This window comes from Anomaloglossus baeobatrachus, chromosome 1 (assembly GCF_048569485.1).
Source record: "Anomaloglossus baeobatrachus isolate aAnoBae1 chromosome 1, aAnoBae1.hap1, whole genome shotgun sequence".
In the NCBI taxonomy this organism is placed as follows: Eukaryota; Metazoa; Chordata; class Amphibia; order Anura; family Aromobatidae; genus Anomaloglossus; species Anomaloglossus baeobatrachus.
In genome coordinates this window covers 291,671,320-291,693,278 of record NC_134353.1, presented here as the reverse complement: position 1 = coordinate 291,693,278, position 21,959 = coordinate 291,671,320, and the positions used below count along the sequence as shown (strand labels likewise).

Below are 21,959 nucleotides of genomic sequence, written 5' to 3'. Positions count from 1 at the left end.
ATATATGTGTGTGCATTCATTTAATCTATAGATGTGAAAAAGGCTCACTATTAGCCGAAACGCGTATTTACGCCTGTATATTATGATTATGATGGAATAAACTACAAAAATATTTCAGAAGATTTGGAGTGCCGGTCCTTTGTATTAATTATACTGTGGATGCCTTCCTTGGACACGTGCACCTTGAAGGATTGTGTGCCGCCTGGAACTTCTGTTTCTGTATATTCCTTGTTGTCTACATATTCTCTGCCTGTTTTTGTATTATATGCTGCTTTATCGGTATAGTGTGCACCCAGTCCTTCTCTATATATGTAGCGCCCCTGAGACCTTCAGGGCACCACAGGGAACTGCATCCTCTTGGGGATGCAGGACCTGCCCCCTGGGACCTGAAGTAGCAGTGCCGATTCCACCAAAACACAATCTAAATCCTAGTTCTCCACTCCACACTTTGCATAGAGGGTTAACCACGTAAGGGGGGGGGGTCGCCATGGGAACGAGTCCCTGGGTATAGTCAGCCTGGTGGGAGGGGTCAGTCAGTCAATAGTGAATCGAGAGAGGGTAGCACACAGGAGGGGTGTGCGGATGTGCCTGAGCTGGGTCCATGTAATGGTGACCCCGGGGGCACAGGAGAGAAGTTGCCAGGAAGGGTACCGGAGATAATGGAGCCCAAATAGGGCACAGGGCCCTAGGTCAAGCGCACGTTTTAAACTGTTTGGCAAATACCTGCCTGGTGAGGACACCTTCACGGACTTCACCGAACTAAATAATCCGGGGCCATCAGCAGTAAACTAGGACACTTAGCTACCCGCAGGGTCCGCACTGCCCACCGTACGGAAAAGGAGACTGTACCCAAAAAGGGACAGTCAGGGACCCCAAACGCTCCACGCTACGGGGACCCAATCAACAAGGAGTGACAGGGACAGAGCAACCTGGGTCACTACATTGGCACTGGTCCTCCAAGGGACCTGGACCAGCACCCCTGGGTCCACAGTGAGTAGAGACTGTTAAAGACAACCTGGTGTGGTCTCTGTTATTCAATCAAAGTGAGGAGGTGCTCCGGCACAAAACGTCCATGCAGACAAAATTGTTAGAGATTAAAAAAAATCTTTAATTCCTAATGGTTAAAAAACATGGTGAGGATAAAATTTCCTATGATTGACGCGTTTCAGACGCTGGGTCTTTAGTCATAATCATAAGGAGAAACCACACTAGTGCGATATAAATAGTCTTGTGAAAGCTAAAAAAAGAGGAAATGACATGGTCAAAACAATTAATTATGCAAAATAGAGGACATTAACTATGCAAAAATAGTGTATGACCTTAGACTCAATAAATATACCAAAGATCAGTCCGTTTGTTTAAACCTGCAGGTTGTCTAGTATTCATATATAATATCATAAAGGCTTCTTGTTGGTGTAACATTTGAATACGATTTTCACCCGTATTATTGGTTATAATGTGTTTCAGGGCATGTACTTTAAAATTGCTCAGATCACCACAATGGGCATGTACAAAATGGGATGAAGCACCAGAAAGATTCCTAGATGTGGGGTTACGTATGTCATAAATATGTTCGGAAATACGGACACGCAAGGGGTGGCTAGTACAACCGACATACTGAAGCTGGCATTCCTGACAAGTGATGACAGTTTCATCCGAGTGTAAAGCTGGTGTCACACATAACGACGACGACAACGACGTCGCTGCAACGTCACCATATTCTGTGACGTTGCAGCGACCTCAACAGCGACGTCGCTGTGTGTGACACATAACAACGATCAGACCCCTGCTGCGAAATCGTTGCTCGCTCCTGAATGCTCGAAGTCATTTTTTGATCGCTGCTATCCCGCTGCGCCATGCTGATAAGCTGATAATCCTTGTGTTTGACACTGCAGCAGCGACGCTACGCTACGTCTGAAACCACACAACGACCGTCGACGTCGCTATGATCGCTGCTCCGTCACTGCTTTTTCTAACATGTTTGACAGCTTACTAACGATCATCGATGGTCGCTGCTATGTCACAGAATATGGTGACGTTGCAGCGACGTCGTTGTCGTCGTCGTTATGTGTGACCCCAGCTTAAGACTGGAAGATATTTTTTAATGATGCCAAGAATTTGGGAATAATTCACACTGAATTCTGTAGAAAAAGTCACTTGACCTGCTGCAGGTTGTGATGGATCAGATGTGGTGGAATCCTTGTATTTGAGGAGATCCTGTCTACATCGTGATTGCACTTTCAATTTTGCTTTAGCAATTGTGTCCGAGGAGTAACCCCTGTTGTGAAATCTCCTGTGAATGCGATGACACTCCTGCTGATAATCCTCATTTGTTGAACAGCAGCGCTTGGCCCATACAAACTCCCCCACAGGTAGATTGGTGATAATGTGACGGGGGTGGCTGCGGGCAGCATGTAGGAGCGAATTCCCTGCAACAGCCTTGCGATATAATGTGCATTTGATTTGATGATCTCTTTGGTGGTCTCTGTTATTACCCCCGTTACATCTCCCAAGCACAGCCCTACCTGCGGAGGGCCTAACACCATTGCTGCAATCACCACCAGCTCTGGGAGTATCCACATTCAGCAGCGGCGGTTTTCCATCCTTAACCGCAACCTGCAGGTGGCATCACATGACAAAAACTCTTATCTCCCCTGTAATATCCCCCATTACATAAAAGGCCCAGGGCATGGGACCGGGCAACGGCCACCAGAGTGACACTCCCATTTGCAACCGCCCGGGACCGAGTACCCCAGATCATACCTCCCAACTTTTAAAGAAGGAAAAGAGGGACAAAGTTTGCGGCGCGCGTAGCGCGCCGCGGCAAATTTTTAGGCCACGCCCCCTAACCACACCCATTTCACAGTCACGCCCATATCCACTCCCCATCCACACCCATTCAGCACAAACACGCGGGCAGCCGGCGGGCCTCCAGCACGGACACGCAGGCAGCCAGCGGGCCTCCAGCACGGACACGCAGGCAGCCGGCGGGCCTCCAGCACGGACACGCAGGCAGCCGGCGGGCCTCCAGCACGGACACGCAGGCAGCCACAGTGAGGCGGCCGGTCGCCTTCACAGACAGGCGGCGGGCCGCCCGCACAGAGAGGCGGCCAGCCGCCCGCAGAGAGAGGCGGCCGGCCGCCCGCACAATGAGGCGGCGGGCCGCCCGCACAGACAGGCGGCAGGGGGGCGCCCGCACAGACAGGCGGCAGGGGGGCGCCCGCACAGACAGGCGGCAGGGGGGCGCCCGCACAGACAGGCGGCAGGGGGGCGCCCGCACAGACAGGCGGCAGGGGGGCGCCCGCACAGACAGGCGGCGGGGGGGCGCCCGCACAGACAGGCGGCAGGGGGGCGCCCGCACAGACAGGCGGCAGGGGGGCGCCCGCACAGACAGGCGGCAGGGGGGCGCCCGCACAGACAGGCGGCAGGGGGGCGCCCGCACAGACAGGCGGCAGGGGGGCGCCCGCACAGACAGGCGGCAGGGGGGCGCCCGCACAGACAGGCGGCGGGGGGGCGCCCGCACAGACAGGCGGCAGGGGGGCGCCCGCACAGACAGGCGGCAGGGGGGCGCCCGCACAGACAGGCGGCAGGGGGGCGCCCGCACAGACAGGCGGCAGGGGGGCGCCCGCACAGACAGGCGGCAGGGGGGCGCCCGCACAGACAGGCGGCAGGGGGGCGCCCGCACAGACAGGCGGCAGGGGGTGAGGGGGGAGGGAGGGAAATCAGCGCTGGGGAGATTAGTTTACTGTACCAGCAGCAGCACAGGCAGCGCTCCTCTCTATGCCACGTCTACTAGGATGGTAGGAGGGAAAAGCAGGGAGGCGGAGAGAGAGTGGGTGGGCGGAGCCCGGGAGCCGGCCGTCCCGCCCGTGGCAACGGGACAAACAACGTAAAGCGTGAAAGTCCCGCTGTATCCGGGACGGTTGGGAGGTATGCAGCATGTTAGAATGTGTACATAAGATCCCGCTGGTGGTGGCCGCAGCTTATAGGCCCCAAATCTGGTGACAGGTTCCCTTTAAAGTGAACCTGTCAGGTGCAATATGCACTCAGAGCCAGGAGCAGTTCTGGGTGTATATTGCTAATCCCTGCCTAACCGTCCCTGTATACACTAGCATAGATAAAGAGATCAAGAACAAATATTTTTAAAGATCTTATATCTTATGCTAATGAGCGCGGGGACTAGTCACAAGGGCGTTACTTCACTTGGCTAGTCGGCTCGCATAGCATGTTAGCATGTTATTACGCCCCTGTGTGAGTACTAACACGCTATATGAGCCGACTAGCCAAGTGAAGTAACGCCCTTGGGACTAGTCCCCGCGCTAATTAGCATAAGATATAAGCTCTTTAAAAATACTTTTTCTATAGATGCCTTTATCTATGCTGGTGTATACAGGGACAGTTAGGGAGGGATTAGCAATATACACCCAGAACTGCTCCTGGCTCTGAGTGCAGATTGCACCTGATAGGTTCCCTTTAAAGGGAACCTGTCACCAGAAATTTAGCAAAAAAAATAAAAGATTCCCCTCTGCAGCTCCTGGGATGAATTCTGGAAAGGTTCCTGTTGCTATTGTGCCCCCTTTGAGACCTAAAATAATACTTTATGAAGTCTTACCTTTTTGTATGCAAATCTGTTTTTATGGTCACGGGGGCGGGCTGCCTGGCGTCCGTTATTCCCCCTCCTGCCGTTGTACGCCGTCCCCCATTGCTCATTTCCATACATGAGGACGCCTTCCTCATGTAACTGTCCTCCTGAAGTTTTGTGCATGCCCAGTGCCACTCTCGCGGGAGTAAGCACTGTGCAAAGTGTGAACGCTTTTGAGGTGATTGCGCAGGCGCGAGATTATGGGCGGCGCTGTGATTGTCATCAGCAGCGTCATCCAAGTACCTGCCCATAATCTCGTGCCCGCGCTTCTCACTCTGCCTCCACCGTTATGCGCAAGCACTGTCCATATGAACCACGTTACCTATTACCATGGGCGCGAGATTATGGGCGGCGCTGTGATTGTCATCAGCAAAGTCATCCAAGTACCCACCCATAATCTCGTGCCCGCGCTTCTCACTCTGCCTCCACCGTTATGTGCAAGCACTGGCCATATGAACCACGTTACCTATTATCATGGGCGCGAGATTATGGGCGGCGCTGTGATTGTCATCAGCAGCGTCATCCAAGTACCTGCCCATAATCTCGTGCCCGCGCTTCTCACTCTGCCTCCACCGTTATGCGCAAGCACTGTCCATATGAACCACGTTACCTATTACCATGGGCGCGAGATTATGGGCGGCGCTGTGATTGTCATCAGCAAAGTCATCCAAGTACCCACCCATAATCTCGTGCCCGCGCTTCTCACTCTGCCTCCACCGTTATGTGCAAGCACTGGCCATATGAACCACGTTACCTATTATCATGGGCGCGAGATTATGGGCGGCGCTGTGATTGTCATCAGCAAAGTCATCCAAGTACCTGCCCATAATCTCGTGCAAGCAGTAATAGGTAACATGGTTCATATGGCCAGCACTTGCGCATAACGGTGGAGTCAGAGGGAAAAGTGCGGGCACGAGATTATGGGCGGGTACTTGGTTAACGCTGCTGATGACAATCACAGCGCCGCCCATAATCTCGTGCCTGCGCAATCACCTGAAAAAGCGTTCACATGCGCAAAACTTCGGGAGGACAGTTACATGAGGAAGGCGTCCTTGTGTATGGAAATGAGCAATGGGGGACTGCGTAAAGCGGCAGGAGGGGGAATAACGGACGCCAGACAGCCCGCCCCCGTGACCATAAAAACACATTTGCATACAAAAAGGTAAGACTTCATAAAGTATTTTTGTAGGTCTCAAAGGGGGCACAATAACAACAGGAACCTTTCCAGAATGCAGCCCAGGAGCTGCAGAGGGGAATCTTTTATTTTTATTGTGAAATTTCTGCTGACATGTTCCCTTTAACTGGTAGAGGAGCCAGGATAAAGCAGAGCTGAAGCTGTTGGGAAGCTAGGACCCAGCAGCTCTGCTCCACAGGCAGGAGACCACTGATCGGTAATAGAAGCCTGCAGATGTCACTCTGCATAGGTTATTGCCACTGCTATCTGCAGGAGAGAGAAGTGCTGATTGCACGGTCTCCTCAGCTTCCTGACTCCCCGCGTGTCTGCAGCAGTGAGAAGCCGCACACGGGGAATCAGAGAACAGCTGCAGACAAACGCAGGCTCCGGGACTGGGGGGGGTCGGCTCTGGTGCAGGGGGGGGGCTCTGCTGCAGGGGGGGGGTCGCTCTGCTGCAGGGGGGTCGCTCTGCTGCAGGGGGTGATTCATACCTCAGCAGCAGTCACAGGAGTAGGTGCTCGCTCGGCTCTGTAATGAATAGTAGAAGGGAGAAACAGCGAGGCGGGGCTACAGTGGGTGGGTGGAGCCGTGACAAACAGCCTCACGGGCGGGACCCGGGATCAAAGGCTCAGAAGAGGGACTGTCCCGCTGTATCCGGGACGGTTGGGAGGTATGCCCCAGATCCCTGGGTGCTACATAAACACAGGCGATTAAAAGACCACAGACTGGCTTCAATGTAGCTGATCTGCTGTCATTGTACAGCCATGAATTGGCCACTCTAAATGTACAGCAATTAAAATCTGTCTGCTACTGGTGGACACAGAGAGAAAAGAGCCCCCGTGCAAGAGACAAACATTGACACAGAGACTGGGAGAGAGACAGAGAGACAGTTACTATCCCGGGCAATGCCCGGGTACTACAGCTAGTAGCTAATAAAAATGGACAATTCCACATGCTTTGGAGTTGGCATTGGGCACTCTGCATCAATGATATGTCTGCCTCTGCTTTCTGTAAATGCAGTACCTCATGCTTTTTCTATGGTTGTATCAAAATTCATGTATTCATTAATTGTAGAGTACTGTTGCATAATGTCTGTATCAATGTCTGCTTTTTGGCCATACCATGCTTGTACATTAATTTAATGCTGTAGAAGTGCTGGCCTTGCCCTATGTTTTCTGTTTGTACAATGGGAGGAGTGGCAGCCCCCAGGGCTGTTCAGCGTTATCTACCATCTCTCCTAAGCAGGTTTTAATTAAGCTTCAGCTTAATTCTATCTTCTCCCCAGTTCATTTGAGGATTGCTTGGATACATAAAGAGTTGATAATAGAGTTAAGGCCACGTCTCACTTAAGGTACCGTCACACTAAAGCTGGGTTCACACTAAACGACAGCGACAACGACGTCGCTGTTACGTCACCATTTTCGGTGACGTAACAGCGACCTTGTAAGTCGCTGTTATGATCGCTGCTTAGCTGTCAAACACAGCAGAAGCAGCGATCATAACGTCGCTGTGTTACATGTTCAGAGAGCAGGGAGCCGCGCTTAGCGCTGGCTCCTTGCTCTCCTAGGTACAGTACACATCGGGTTAATTAACCCGATGTGTCCTGCAGCTACATGTCACAGTGCAGAGAGCAGGGAGCCGCGCGCACTGCTTAGCGCTGGCTCCTTGCTCTCTTTGCTACAGTATACATCGGGTTAATTACCCGATGCATACTGCAGCCACATGTCACAGTGCAGGAGCCGGCGCTGGCAGCAAGAGCGGAGGCTGGTAACCAGCGTAAACATCGGGTAACCAGGGAAAGGACTTCCCTTGGTTACCCGATGTTTACGCTGGTTACAGCTTACCGCAGCTGCCAGTGCCGGCTCCTGCTCGCTTCATTTCGTCGCTCTCTCGCTGTCACACACAGCGATGTGTGTGTCACAGCGGGAGAGTGACGACGAAAAAATGAAGCTGGACATTCAGCAACGACCGGCGACCTCACAGCAGGGGCCAGGTCGTTGCTGGATGTCACACACAGCGACAGCGACGGGACGTCGCTGCAACGTCACAGAAAATGGTGACGTAGCAGCGACGTCGTTGTCGTTGTCGCTGTGTGTGACACCAGCTTAAAGGTCCAGTCACACTAAGCAACTTACCAGCGATCCCAACAACGATAGGGATCGCTGGTAAGTTGCTAGGAGGTTGCTGGTGAGATGTCACACTGCGACGCTCCAGCGATCCCACCAGCAACCTGACCTGGCAGGGATCGCTGGAGCGTGGCTACACGAGTTGCTGGTGAGCTCACCAGCAACCAGTGACCAGCCCCCAGCGCCGCGTGGAAGATGCTGCGCTTGGTAACTAAGGTAAATATCGGGTAACCAACCCGATTTTTACCTTGGTTACCAGTGCACGGAGCTACAGAACAGAGCAGAGAACAGGGAGCAGCGCACACTGAGCGCTGGCTCCCTGCTCTCCTAGTTACAGCACACATCGGGTTAATTACCCGATGTGTGCTGCAGCTAAATGTGCACAGAGCAGGGAGCAGCGCACAATGCTTAGAGCTGGCTCCCTGCTCTCCTAGTTACAGCACACATCGGGTTAATTAACCCGATGTGTCCTGCAGCTACATGTGCACAGAGCAGGAGCCGGCACTGACAGTGAGAGCGGTGGAGGCTGGTATCAAAGGTAAATATCGGGTAACCAAGGGCAGGGCTTCTTGGTTACCCGATGTTTACATTGGTTACCAGCCTCTGCAGAAGCCGGCTCCTGCTGCCTGCACATTTAGTTGTTGCTGTCTCGCTGTCACACACAGCGATCTGTGCTTCACAGCAGGACAGCAACAACTAGAAAATGGCCCAGGACATTCAGCAACAACCAACGACCTCACAGCAGGGGCCGGGTTGTTGCTGGATGTCACACACAGCAACATCGCTAGCAACGTCACAAAAGTTGTTCGTTAGCAGCGATGTTGCTAGCGATGTTGCTTAGTGTGACGGGGCCTTAAGCGACGCTCCAGCGATCCCACCAGCAACCTGACCTGGCAGGGATCGCTGGAGCGTCGCTACACGGGTTGCTGGTGAGCTGTCAAACAGGCAGATCTCACCAGCGACCAGCCCCCAGCCAGCAGCGACGCGTGAAAGCGATGATGCGCTTGGTAACTAAGGTAAATATCGGGTAACCAACCCGATATTTACCTTGCTTCCCAGTGCACACCGCTTAGCGCTGGCTCCCTGCACTCCTAGCCAGAGAACACATCGGGTTAATTACCCGATGTGTAGTCTGGCTATGTGTGCAGGGAGCAGGGAGCCGGCACTGACAGCGTGAGAGCGGCGGACGCTGGTAACGAAGGTAAATATCGGGTAACCAAGGAAAGGGCTTCTTGGTTACCCGATATTTACATTGGTTACCAGCGTCCGCAGACGACGGCTCCCTGCTCACTGCACATTCAGTTGCTGCTCTCTCGCTGTCACACACAGCAATGTGTGCTTCACAGCGGGAGGAACAACTAAAAAATGGTCCAGGACATTCAGCAACAACCAGCGACCTCATAGCAGGGGCCAGGTTGTTGCTGGATGTCACACACAACAACATCGCTAGCAACATCGCTGTTATGTCACAAAAGTTGTGCCTCAGCAGCGATGTTGCTAGCGATGTTGCGTAGTGTGACGGTACCTTTACTGAACTTCTGATAAGGCTGGAACAACTGTGACCGTGATAGCCGAGACAAGGGCGTAGATCCGCTAGACTACAGAGCCTGGGCTTACCCTGCAGGAGCGTGACTATGCGGCTACCTGGTCTTTTCTAGGGTCTTTGGTGGTGAGGTTAGGTTTGTGCTGAAGGCAGCAGCCAGGTACCACAACAAGGCAGTCCACAGTAGCTAATCCAAACAGCACAGGCTGGAGTAACGACTGGCAGACAGAAACAGGTGCAGATTCAGACAGGATGTATATTAGAGACCAGATGGCTAGTTTAACTGACAAAGACATCTTCAGCAACACAGGACAGGAATTGGAACACATGCTGGATGCGCATAAGAACACAGGCCAGACAGACACAGAAACACAGGTTGGATGTAAGTCATAAGAATGCAGGCTGGATAGTGACAGGAATACAGGCTGGATGGGCACAGGAACGTAGACTGGCCAGGTACTGGAACACAGGGACCTGACAATAATTTAGCAAATAACAGACTAGACATTAAAAACAAACATTGCTCAGGCACCTCAATAAGGGGGAGGGTGCATTAAATACTTAGTGCCTTCCAACAATAGGCTGGGGATACATAAGGAATGCACGTGCTACCCTTTAAGAAGCGGGAGCTCACGTGTGTAGACCCTAGGTGCATTGCTAGTAGATATTTGCAGCGTGCGCAGGCCCTGTCAGCAGGGAGACGAAGCAGCAACTGAACCGGAAGCATGAGACAGGGAAACACGTGGACAACTGCGGATGTGAGTGCACCAGCGTCTCTGCCGGTTGGAAGCAGCGAGACAAAGCAGAGACGCCAATGTAACAATGTATACTTATATTCGTAACCTTTTCCCTTCCTCAGTCCCTTCCTTACTTTGGCATATTTTCAAATCCTCTATGGGTTTCTTCAGTTATGTTTGGTGTCTATTTCAAGCTATTTAAGCCCCTTTTACCCACATGTGCAATGTACAGTTGGATTAACACTTGAAAAAGATGCCAGTTCGGCGTGGAAACACATTGTGGAATAAAAACACTATTATTGGAGCAAGGATCTTCATTTTTGTAGTGCAGTCCAAAACTGTTAATTGTTTTTTCCTTCTTTGCCATTCTTGTTATTCTATGATCTATGCAGATGGTAGTATTTATTTTCACACCACATGTTTCTTGTTTTGTTTACCATTGTAAAGAATTGGAAATCTTTTTAGCTGAAGAGCCAATTAAATCTGTACTTTATATATTTTTCTTTCTTCAATCAACTTTTTGATCAATGTTCTTTCTCCTTTCTTACAATGTCTGGAACAACTAATTCTACTCACTGATCAAGGGCTAAAACCAAAAGGTACAATATTTGTTGCCCTCCTTCATTTAAAAGGCCATATTGACACCTGTTTCAGAATTAATGCCTTCACTAATTGAACTGTGCGCTGCTATTAAAAACACCCCATTTCATTAAATGAGTCAATTGCATTCAATTAGTAACGTACATGTCATGACTCTTGACTCTGTTGGTTGCCCATTACTCGCCTACACCTCGTCATGATTTCGTTCTTATACTGTATAATCTTTTCAGCCAAAAATAGTAATTAAACACATTAGTAATGTTAGACTGCTATTATTTTGCACATATTGCCACACACTAAAATACTAAGTAATTACTTTATAGTTTTGATCAAAATTGTTTAAGTCATCCACCAGCAACATGGTGACTTATTTAGTGTGACAGCGAGAGAGCAACCACTGAATGTGCAGTGAGCAGGGTGCCGGCTTCTGCGGACGCTGGTAACCAATGTAAATATCGGGTAACCAAGGAGCCCTTTCCTTGGTTACCCGATATTTACCTTCGTTACCAGCGTCCGCCACTCTCACGCGGCGAGTGCCGGCTCCCTGCTCCCTGCACACATAGCCAGACTACACGTCGGGTAATTAACCCGATGTGTACTCTGGCTAGGAGTCCTGGGAGCCAGCGCTAAGCGGTGTGCGCTGGTAACCAAGGTAAATATCGGGTTGGTTACACGATATTTACCTTAGTTACCAAGCGCAGCATCGCTTCCACGCGTCGCTGCTGGCTGGGGGCTGGTCACTGGTCCCTGGTGAGATCTGCCTGTGTGACAGCTCACCAGCAACCCGTGTAGCGACGCTCCAGCGATCCCTGCCTGGTCAGGTTGCTGGTGGGATCGCTGGAGCGTCGCCTAGTGTGACGGTACCTTAAGAGTTATAATAAAAATTTAAATAAAGAATGAGTGGAGAAATTAGGAGAAAGAATTTTAAAATCAAAGGGAAAAAAACCCCCAACAAATGGAAGTGTGGCTAGCACACGGATTTAGAAATGAAAGAGAGGAAAGACTGGGAAAAAAAGAAGAAAATAGGAATAATCTGGTAAAGCCATGTAGAGGTGAAGGATAGAGAAAAGTTGAAAAGCAATGTACCCACTCTGTTGTCGTCAGGTTCAATGCAGAAAGGAAAGGGAAAAATATCTTAGTTTATCCCCCTTTTTTTCCCGAGGCCACAATTAGCTGATCCCCTTCTCATGATTTTCCTTTGTACCCGAAGCATACTGCAAAACTGGTTACAAAGTGTCTTAATGATAACAAAGTCAATGTTTTGGAGTGGCCATCACAAAGCCCTGATCTCAATCCTATTGAAAATGTATAGGCAAAACTGAAAAGGCCGGTGCGAGCAAGGCGACCTACAAACTTGGCTCAATTACATCAGTTCTGTCAGGAGTAATGGGCACAAATTCCTACCAACTATTGTGAGAAACTTGTGTAAGGATATCTAAAACGTTTGACCCAATTCATACAGTTTAAGGACAATGGTACCAAATACTAATGAAATGTACAGTATGTAAACTTTTGACTTTGCAGAAAGTAATAAAGATGCCTTAAAACATTCTCTTTCTCTCATTATTCTGGCATTTGGCATGTATAAATAATTTTGGTAATCCTAATTGACCTAAAACGGGAACGTTTATTCTGATTTCATGTTAGATAGAGAGAAAAACATGCATATATGTGTCTTTTAGATAGTGTATGTATACTTCTGGTTTCAACTCTACTATAGTGATTTTGTGATGGCGCATTAAGTCCTTTTGGGTCAAAGGGACTCTGCTGAGGTTTCTGCAGTATAATCTGAAGACAGCATGCTGTAAGAGTTAAAGCAGATAATTTAGCTCTGCGTCTTTTATCTCAAAGTCTTTTTTTTTATTCCTGCAATGTTAGCTTAAGCCTCTTATCTTTATCATTAGTGGGTCTCAGCGGCACATGAGTTGTAGTCCTACTCCACCCCCTTCTGCGATTAGCAGGTTTTGTCTATGGAAATGTATACTGAAAGCCTGGTGTGGCTGGTACACCTCTCCTAGCACTGCTACATACAAAATCTAAAATATTTCACTGTCAGAACGGCTGCACACGGTAATCTAAGTGATACATTTTTGAACTCAGGGCCTCTTTGCCTACAATATGCTGCTCTAAGCTGAGGTAGAAAAAACAGCTGACAAATTTCCTTTAAGCAGGTGACATTTAATAAGGAATTTATGGTATTACTGATCATGTCATCTGTCATGGGATTTTCTTGTATAAATACTGTAGAAAAAAAGGAGTTTAGCAGATTGGCCTTTCCTTCATCCTCTCCTACCATTTCACCTAGACTATTTTTGAGGGGGCCAACACAATCATTTTTGAGTTGCTTATGGTTTATATAGTTGAAGAATAATTTTGGATTATTATTACTTTCTCTAGCAATGAGTCTCTCTGTCTCAGACTTTGCTGCCTTGATTTTTTTTTTATAGAATGTATTTCATTTTCTATAAGTATTTAATGCCTCTTTACTACCATCTTGCTTTAATTCTCCAAATGCTTAATTTTTTACATTTATTGTTCCCCTTATTTACCCATACTGGTTTCCTCCTATTTCTACTTTGTTTATTCCCATACGGTATATATTGTGCACAGGTCCTATTCAGAATGCTTATAAAATGTCCCATTTGCTTTGTGTACTTTACATTCTAAAGGCTACTTTACACACTGCGATATCTGTCCCGATATCGCTAGTGTGGGTACCCGCCCCCATCTGTTGCGCGACACGGGCATATCTCTGCCCTTGCCGCACAACATTGCCCACAGCCGTCACACATACTTACCTGTCCGGCGACGTCGCTGTGACCGGCGAACCGCCTCCTTTCTAAGGGGGCGGTCCGTGCGGCGTCACAGCGACGTCACTGAAACGTCACTGAACCGCCGCCCAATAGCAGCGGAGGGGCGGAGATGAGCGGGACGTAACATCCCGCCCACCTCCTTCCTTCCGCATAGCGGCCGGGAGGCAGGTAAGGGGAGCTTCCTCGTTCCTGCGGCGTCACACGCAGCGATGTGTGCTGCTGCAGGAACGAGGAACTACCTCGTTACTGCTGCAGTAACGAGATTTGAGAATGGACCCCCGTGTCGCCGATTAGCGATTTTGCACGTTTTTGCAACGATGCAAAATCGCTTATCGATGTCACACGCAACGGCATCGCTAATGCGGCCGGATGTGCGTCACGAATTCCGTGACCCCAACGACTCCGCATTAGCGATGTCGTAGCGTGTAAAGCCCGCTTAAGTCCCAGTTTACAGCATCAAGTTCTTCTCCTATTAGTTGGAAAGTCACTTTCCTGAAATTTAGTGCCCTTTTTACCCTCTACCGTACATCTCATGAAAGGATGTACTATTGTACTTGCCCAATGATAATGACTTCCCCCTGATTTGCTACCTCATCACAACTACCCCTAACTTATTTTTACGGTCATTCCTGAACAGGCTATATCCCTGTAAATTAACAGCCCAATCATAGCTCTTGTCCAGCCAGGTCTCTGTTATCCTCTACCATATTATAATTTTTTTCCCAAAATTATTAATTCTAGTACCTCCATCTTGTTAGTGAGGCTTCTGGCATTGGTGTACATGCACTTTATATATTTTTCTGTATCTCTATTCTTGCTTAGTGTATTGACTGTTCTCCCCCCTCCCCCATGCCACCCCTAATTTTATTACTTATCTTCTCCTCCTGTACAGTAAATTCCCTCCCCCAGTCCCTAGTTTAAAGACTCCTTCACCTTTCTAGCCATTTTTCCCCAGCACAGCTGCACCCTCCCCATTCAGATGTAGCCCATCTCTAGTGTAGAGTTTTTAGCCAACAGAGAAGTCAGCCCAATTCCCCAGAAACTCCAAACCCTCCTTCCTACACCAATTTCTGAGCTACTTATGTAGCTCCAAATCTTCGGCTGCCCCTCTGATGTGGCACGTAGTACAGGCAGTTTTTCAGAAAATACCACCTTCTAGGTCCTTGCCTTCAGTTTACAGCCTAATTCCCTGAAATCATATTTAAGACCTTCCACCTACCTCTAACTTTGCAATTTGTACACCAAGACCGCTGGGTCCTCACCAGCCCCTCACAGTAATCTGTGAACCCAATCAGCGCTTTCTCAAACTTGAGCTCCAGTAAAGGCCCCATTACACGCAACGACATCGCTAACGAGATGTCGTTGGGGTCACGGAATTCGTGCCGCACATCCGGCCTCGTTAGCGGCGTCGTTGCATGTGACACGTACGAGCGACCGCTAACAATGCAAAATACCTACCAAATCATTGATTGTTGACATGTCTTCCATTTCCAAAATATCATTGCTACTTTTGGACGCAGGTTGTTCGTGGTTCCTGAGGCAGCACACATCACTACGTGTGACACCCCAAGAATGAAGAACAACACCGTACCTGCATCCTCCAGCAACGAGGTGGGCGTGACTTTCATGCGGCTGCTCTCTGCCCCTCTGCTTCTATTGGATGCCTGCTGTGTGACGTCGCTGTGACGCAGCATGAACCGCCCCCTTAGAAAAGAGGCTGTTCGCTGGTCACAGCAACGTTGCTAGGAAGGTATGTGTGATGGGTACTAGCGATATTGTGCACCACGGGCAGCGATTTGCCCGTGACACACAAATGATGGGGGCAGGTGCTTTCACGAGCGACATTGAAGAGATGTCGCTGCGTGTAAAGCGCCCTTAAGACAACACACTGTTCGACAATCCCTGTCTTTGTTACAGATTACCCTATCTGTTCCACTAAATATGGAGTCCCACACTACCAGCACCTGTCTGGCCTACCCTGCACTCCTGTTTTCCCCTTTACTGAAGCAGACACTCCTCCAGCTTTCAGAATCTTGTACTCCCAGATGCTTTGAGAGAATCTGTCAGAGTAGCCAATTTCACTCACACTCCAATTATTCTTAACCCGTTACATTAACGTTTAGTGGTCTGGCCACTAGAGTCCTGTAGTCCGACTCCTATTGTTAGCAGGCATTCCATTTGAGGGTCAGTTATTTTCACTCTGTGTCTCAGTTAACACTCAGAGATCACGCTATCTCATTTCCAGTCTCCTTTCTTCTTTTGCTGCCACAAGTCACCCACTGTATGCATCTTCACAACCTACAAAGTATCCGTAAATATCGCACACTAGATCTTCACTAATTCTCTAGAAGGAACAATCTCTTAATCTACCAACTAACCCTCCCATTGTGGGCTAGTTCCAACACTTAACTGTTACTTATCCTACAGTCTGGTAACTTCCTATACAAGTGCTGTACATTACATTACCACATATAACCTTACAGTACATTACCTTACATTACAATACAATCCACATTATTATCACAGTTCACATAATAAAATTATTTACAAAAGACACATGACACAATTCACATGACGCTACACGACAATACAACAACATGATTCATTTCTTCAATGGAATAAACAACACCCAGTCCACTTCCTTACACACCATGGACCAGTTTGAATATATCAAAGTACGGGAAGAGGTCATTTTGCCTTATGCTGAAGAAGAAATGTCTTTGAAAAGGGTGTTTTAGCAGAACAATGTCCCCAAACAAACCAGCATATGGCAACATCCTGATTTTAAACCAACAAAATTGATGTTATGAAGTTGCCAGTCCAATCCTCAGACCTCAATCTGATTCATAATTTGTGGAATTACATAAAAAATGCAGTTTTGATACAAACCTAGGAAAGCAAAAGAACTGTGGAATGTAGTCCAGTCAGTGTGGGCTGGAATATCTGTTCTCAGGTGACAGCTGACTCTATGCCACACAGATGTAAAGCAAGTTATAAGAGATAAAAATACAACTAAATATTAGTTCAGTAATTAACAGAAAAGATAAGTCTGTAAACAAATTTCAGTTTATACTATAAATATTTGAGTTTGTAGAAAAATGCAGATGTGACGCCCCTGGATTATTAGGTCGTCACAGGGAATTGTGCAATCTGCCCTTCTGTGCAATATCCACCTCCTCCTTGGTTATGGGTCCCCAACTACATGGTGTTGCCTACATCAGCTGATTAAAATCCTAGGTACACTCTGTACCACACTCACCAGACACGCCAGTGGACGGCCTGAATGGAATGGGGTCGCCCACTTGGGGGGTTGGTTAAGGGGAGGTCAGGAGTGTCAGGAGTAGCAGTAGTAGAGTAGTAGGAGTAGGAGAGTGAAGTGTTGGAAGTGAAGGAGAGAGGAGTTCAGGAGCCGGGCTCCTTGGAAGCATCTAGGTAGCAGACAGTGGTCTGGACCTAGTAGGAGCTGGACCCGCAGTCGCAGGGGATTGTGACAAGGGGCACAAAACTGTCGAGGAGGACAGCCGGCGGCCTTGTACCATCACCGGGCTGGGACAACGGCACGACGGGGTACGTGGACCCTAGGTCAGGGAGTAGCTTCAGGCAACCTGACAATTTACCCGCCGAGAACGGAGCCTTCAAGATCCGCTCTCCACCCACTCCAAAATCGGAGTACTAGCGCAACGAGGGGGATAGGACTTTCCACAAAAGCGGTCCAGAAAATCCTAAGCGTGAACCCTGAGTGCAAGCTCCCACAGTTAGCCATACTAGACCCGACTAGTTCCATACTACCGGGACCAACCGAGAAGTGAACTTAGTGCCAGAAGGAAGGTCACGTATCACCAGGCAGCACCATTGGGGACAAGACCCGAACTAGCTCCCCTCAGTGGCAGCGGTATCCAGACCTTTGGTTTATCCAGTTGTCTGTATCAGTTACTGTACTGAGTGAGTATGAAAGTGACCCCCTTCGCACCCAACGGCACTCCCCAGACACCATTACCGAGTCCCGGGGCATTCCACCTACCCGTGGAGGCTTCTAACACCTGGCTGCCCCACTCCATCGCCCCCGGGTACTCCCAACTGCATCGGTGGTACTCCACATTACCACATACCATGGGTGGCATCACAAACTCTAAACACAATCCCCTGTAAATATCCCACCTTCATTTGAGTGGCCGCACACCCCCGGGTCCAGACACCCCTCGAGCCACCGTGGATCCGGATCCGAGCAGCCCGGCTGCTGGCATGGGGGCGGCACACAGACACTAATATTTATTTTTTTTAAACAGCTTATTCCTTTTTTCTTCATTTTCAGTTTAAAATTGATATTTTGCTCATATTTTAATTTGGAATTGATTGTGCAGTGCTTCCACTGCCTTGGTGTATATGGAAATAAATGCTATTATGAGAATTAAGCTTTCCCTCAGTGTTTTAAACATACTGTCATTATCTTTCACCCAACTGTATATTAATCATTTGCAGAGAAGTGTTGCTTAATGTTTGTACATACAGTATGTCTATATGTTCCTCAGGCTGGCAGCAATAAAAGCCTTCTCTAAAATGTGCAGTTTCATCTCACAAAACAATGCCACAGATGCCACAAGTTTTGAGGGAGCGTGTAACTGGCATGCTGATTGCAGGAATGTCCACCAGAGCTGTTGCTTGTGAATTGAATGTTAATTTTCCTACCATAAGCCGTCTTCAAAGATGTTTCAGTGAAATAGCTCAGGGAAGCTCATCTGCATGTGTAGCGCCCCTGAACCCATCAGGGCACTACTAGGTACTGCATTCTGACAAAGATGCAGGGCTTACCCACAGGGACCTGGAAGACCAGTGTCGGTACCACCAAAACACATAACATCCCCAGTTTCCCACTCCCCATTAGGGATGACCGACTAGTCCGGACCCAATGGATGGCCGCCAAGAGGTGGAGCCAGTCCACTAGACAACCCGGTGGGAGGGGACAGACACACAGGAAGAACGTCAGAGGAGTTCGGTAGTGACAGTTGAAGGGAACGGACGTGTCTCCAGACGGGGTCGTGTAACAGTGACCTAGGTGGCATAAGAGAGTGGTTGCTAGGGAGGGTACAGTCAGGTACCGCTGGAACCAGAGAACTGACAGGGCACAAGGCCCTAGGTCAGGCGACAGCTTCAGGCAACCTGGCAAATACCTGCACGGTGAGGGGACCTTCATGGACCTCACTGACCCAAGAATCTGGGGGCACGAGCAGTAAAGATTGAGCCAGGGACCGGAACAGAACACCGACCCTACAGGGTTCACACTGCCCGCTGTACGGACGAGAGACTGCCGACAGACAGTAAGGGACCCAAAAATGCTCCAAGCTACGGGGTCCCACCAACCAGTGAGAGGTGCCAGGTAAAGAGTCTACCAGGTCACCATATCGGCACTGGGACAAAAGGGACCAGGGGTCTGAACCAGCCGTCCTCAGTTCCACAGCTCAACACCACTGTGAGTAAAAAACAAGTTGCACTATATCCCCATCATGTGGTCTCCCTTCTTTCTGCGCTGGATCCCACCATTCACTCTCTCGGGCACGGCCCTACTTGTGAAGGGCCTAATATCCAGGCTGCCACTACCATCAGCCCCAGTGGTAACAGACTGTGCAGCGGTGGTTCCATCACCATAACTGCAAGCTGCAAGTGGCATGACGATACAAACTCTTTAACTTCCCCTGTATATAATCCCTTTTAATAAGCGTCCCCAGGGTCACGGAACTGGGCTTCGGCCATTACACAACCGTGACACAGCATCTCCATACATATACAGCCCAGGACCGAGTACCCCATAGCCCTGGGTGACACACATGCTCATCATCCTTATGGAGGTCTCAACCTTACCTCAGTTTGTCGTTGTAACCGACTTGATTGGGAAAATTCTCACATTCATTGGTGTCTGGCACCTTGGAGAGATGTTCCCTTTAGGGTATGGGCAGGCATATGTTATGGACAACTAACCCAGGAGCATTTTATTAAAGCCATTTTGAACGCACAGAGGTACCATGATGAGGTCTTGAGGCCCATTATTGTTCCATTCATCTATTACCATTACTTTATGCTGCAGCATGATAATGCACGACCTCATGTTGGAAGGATCTGTACACAACTGGAAGCTGAAAACACTCCAGTTCTTGCATGGCCAGCATAATCACCAGACATGTCACTTATTGAGCATGTTTGGAATGCTCTGGTTCGGCGTATACAATCTCCAACAACTTTGCACAGCCATTGCAGAGTAGTGGGTCAACATTCCACAGGTCACAATCTAAATCTAAAACCTGATCAATTCTATGCAAAAGAGATGTGTTGCACTGCCTGATGCAAATGGTGGTCACAGCAGATACTGGCTGATTTCCCCAAGATCCCTCAATACTGTAAAGGCCCCGTCACACTAAGCAACATCGCTAGCAACGTCGCTGGTAACGAACAACTTTTGTGACGTTGCTAGCGATGTTGCTGTGTGTGACATCCAGCAACAACCTGGCCCCTGCTGTGAGGTCGTTGGTTGTTGCTGAATGTCCTGGGCCATTTTTTAGTTGTTGCTGTCCCGCTGTGAAGCACAGATCGCTGTGTGTGACAGCGAGACAGCAACAACTAATGTGCAGTGAGCAGGAGCCGGCTTCTGCTGAGGCTGGTAACTAATGTAAACATCGGGTAACCAAGAAGCCCTGTCCTTGGTTACCCGATATTTACCTTTGATACCAGCCTCCTCCGCTCTCACTGCCTGTGCTGCCGGCTCCAGCTCTGTGCACATGTAGCTGCAGGACACATCAGGTAATTAACCCGATGTGTGCTGTAACTAGGAGAGCAAGGAGCCAGCACTAAGCAGTGTGCGCTGCTCCCTGCTCTGTGCACATTTAGCTGCAGCACACATCAGGCAATTAACCCGATGTGTGCTGTAACTAGGAGAGCAAGGAGCCAGCGCTCAGTGTGCGCTGCTCCCTGCTCTGTGCACATTTAGCTGCAGCACACATCGGGTTAATTAACCTGATGTGTGCTGTAACTAGGAGACTGGGGGCTGGTCACTGGTTGCTGGTGAGCTCACCAGCAACTCGTGTAGCCACGCTCCAGCGATCCCTGCCAGGTCAGGTTGCTGGTGGGATCGCTGGAGCGTCGCAGTGTGACAGCTCACCAGCAACCTCCTAGCAACTTACCAGCGATCCCTATCGTTGTTGGGATCGCTGGTAAGTTGCTTAGTGTGACTGGACCTTAAAACTGCACATTTTAGAGTAGTCTTTTATTGTGGCCAGCCTAAGGCACACCTGTGCAATAATCATGCTGTCGAATCAGCATCTTGATATGCCACACCCGTGAGGGGGATGGATTATCTCAGCAAAGGGGAAAGTGCTCACTAAAACAGATTTAGACAAATTTCTGAACAATATTTGAGAGAAAAAAGCCTTCTGTACATACAAAAAGTCTTGGATCTGCGAGTTCAGCTCATGAAAAATGGGAGCAAAAACTAAAGTGTTGCGTGTATATCAGTGTATATATATATATATATATATATATATATATATATATATATATATATATATATCCTTCTGAAATTAACTATATTATAATTTGTTTTAATCTTTTTCAGCATTCGTACGATCCTGATGTTTTGAACGGGAAGTCTTGCATATGCCGGCTGTTATCTTTTCTACACGGATACAGTTTATAAAATCGCCACTTAAAACACTGACATGCTCATGTTTCATAAATCCAGTCATCTGGAAAAAAATGCTGTGCAACTATATATTTGTAAAATATTTTTTAGTGTGCTAAAATATTCGTGGAACATAGAGTTATAGATCCTGGTAGAAATGCATTAAGCACACAATATGGCCTGTCAAACTAAGCAACTCTGCTAAATGTATACCCTAAATATAAGAGATAAATATGCCTAATTATTTAAAATGATATAATATATAAAACCTTATTCTATATTTTAATTGGGTCACGCAGTGATGCATTTACTTTCTGACATTGCTGTGCTTGTGTCAAAAAGGAAAAATTGGAGTGGAGTCTCACATGTCATGAAGTCTAAAGTAACTAGTTGAAAAAGAGTAAAATTCATAGTGTAGCATTGAATTCAGAACGTTGGGGTGTTCAACCTGTGGTCCAAAATGGCTTTTAATGTGACCCAACACAGATTTCCAGTGGACCATAGTACTTCATTGTATAGTGGATCAGATTTTTCCTGCCTCTTATTTGTGTACAGAGTAGTGATAGGTGGACTCACATACACTTGGGATCGCCGTGTCCAGGCGGGTTTACAAAACAAAAACCCCCGGTTTTGGCCTTGAATTGATCACACTTATCTC

The 21,959-nt window shown here is 48.6% G+C and overlaps 1 protein-coding gene across 1 annotated transcript in view; it reads left to right on the top strand.

The window, feature by feature from the left end:
- Positions 1 to 21,585, top strand: part of LOC142291966 (alcohol dehydrogenase 1-like) — a 151,288-nt gene extending 129,703 nt beyond the window's left edge. Inside the window, exon 9 of the mRNA XM_075336954.1 lies at positions 21,236 to 21,585. Within this exon, the coding sequence (XP_075193069.1) occupies positions 21,236 to 21,260 (25 nt within the window). The 3' untranslated portion in view covers positions 21,261 to 21,585. The remainder of the gene's footprint in view (positions 1 to 21,235) is intronic.
- The last annotated feature ends 374 nt before the right edge of the window (positions 21,586 to 21,959 follow it).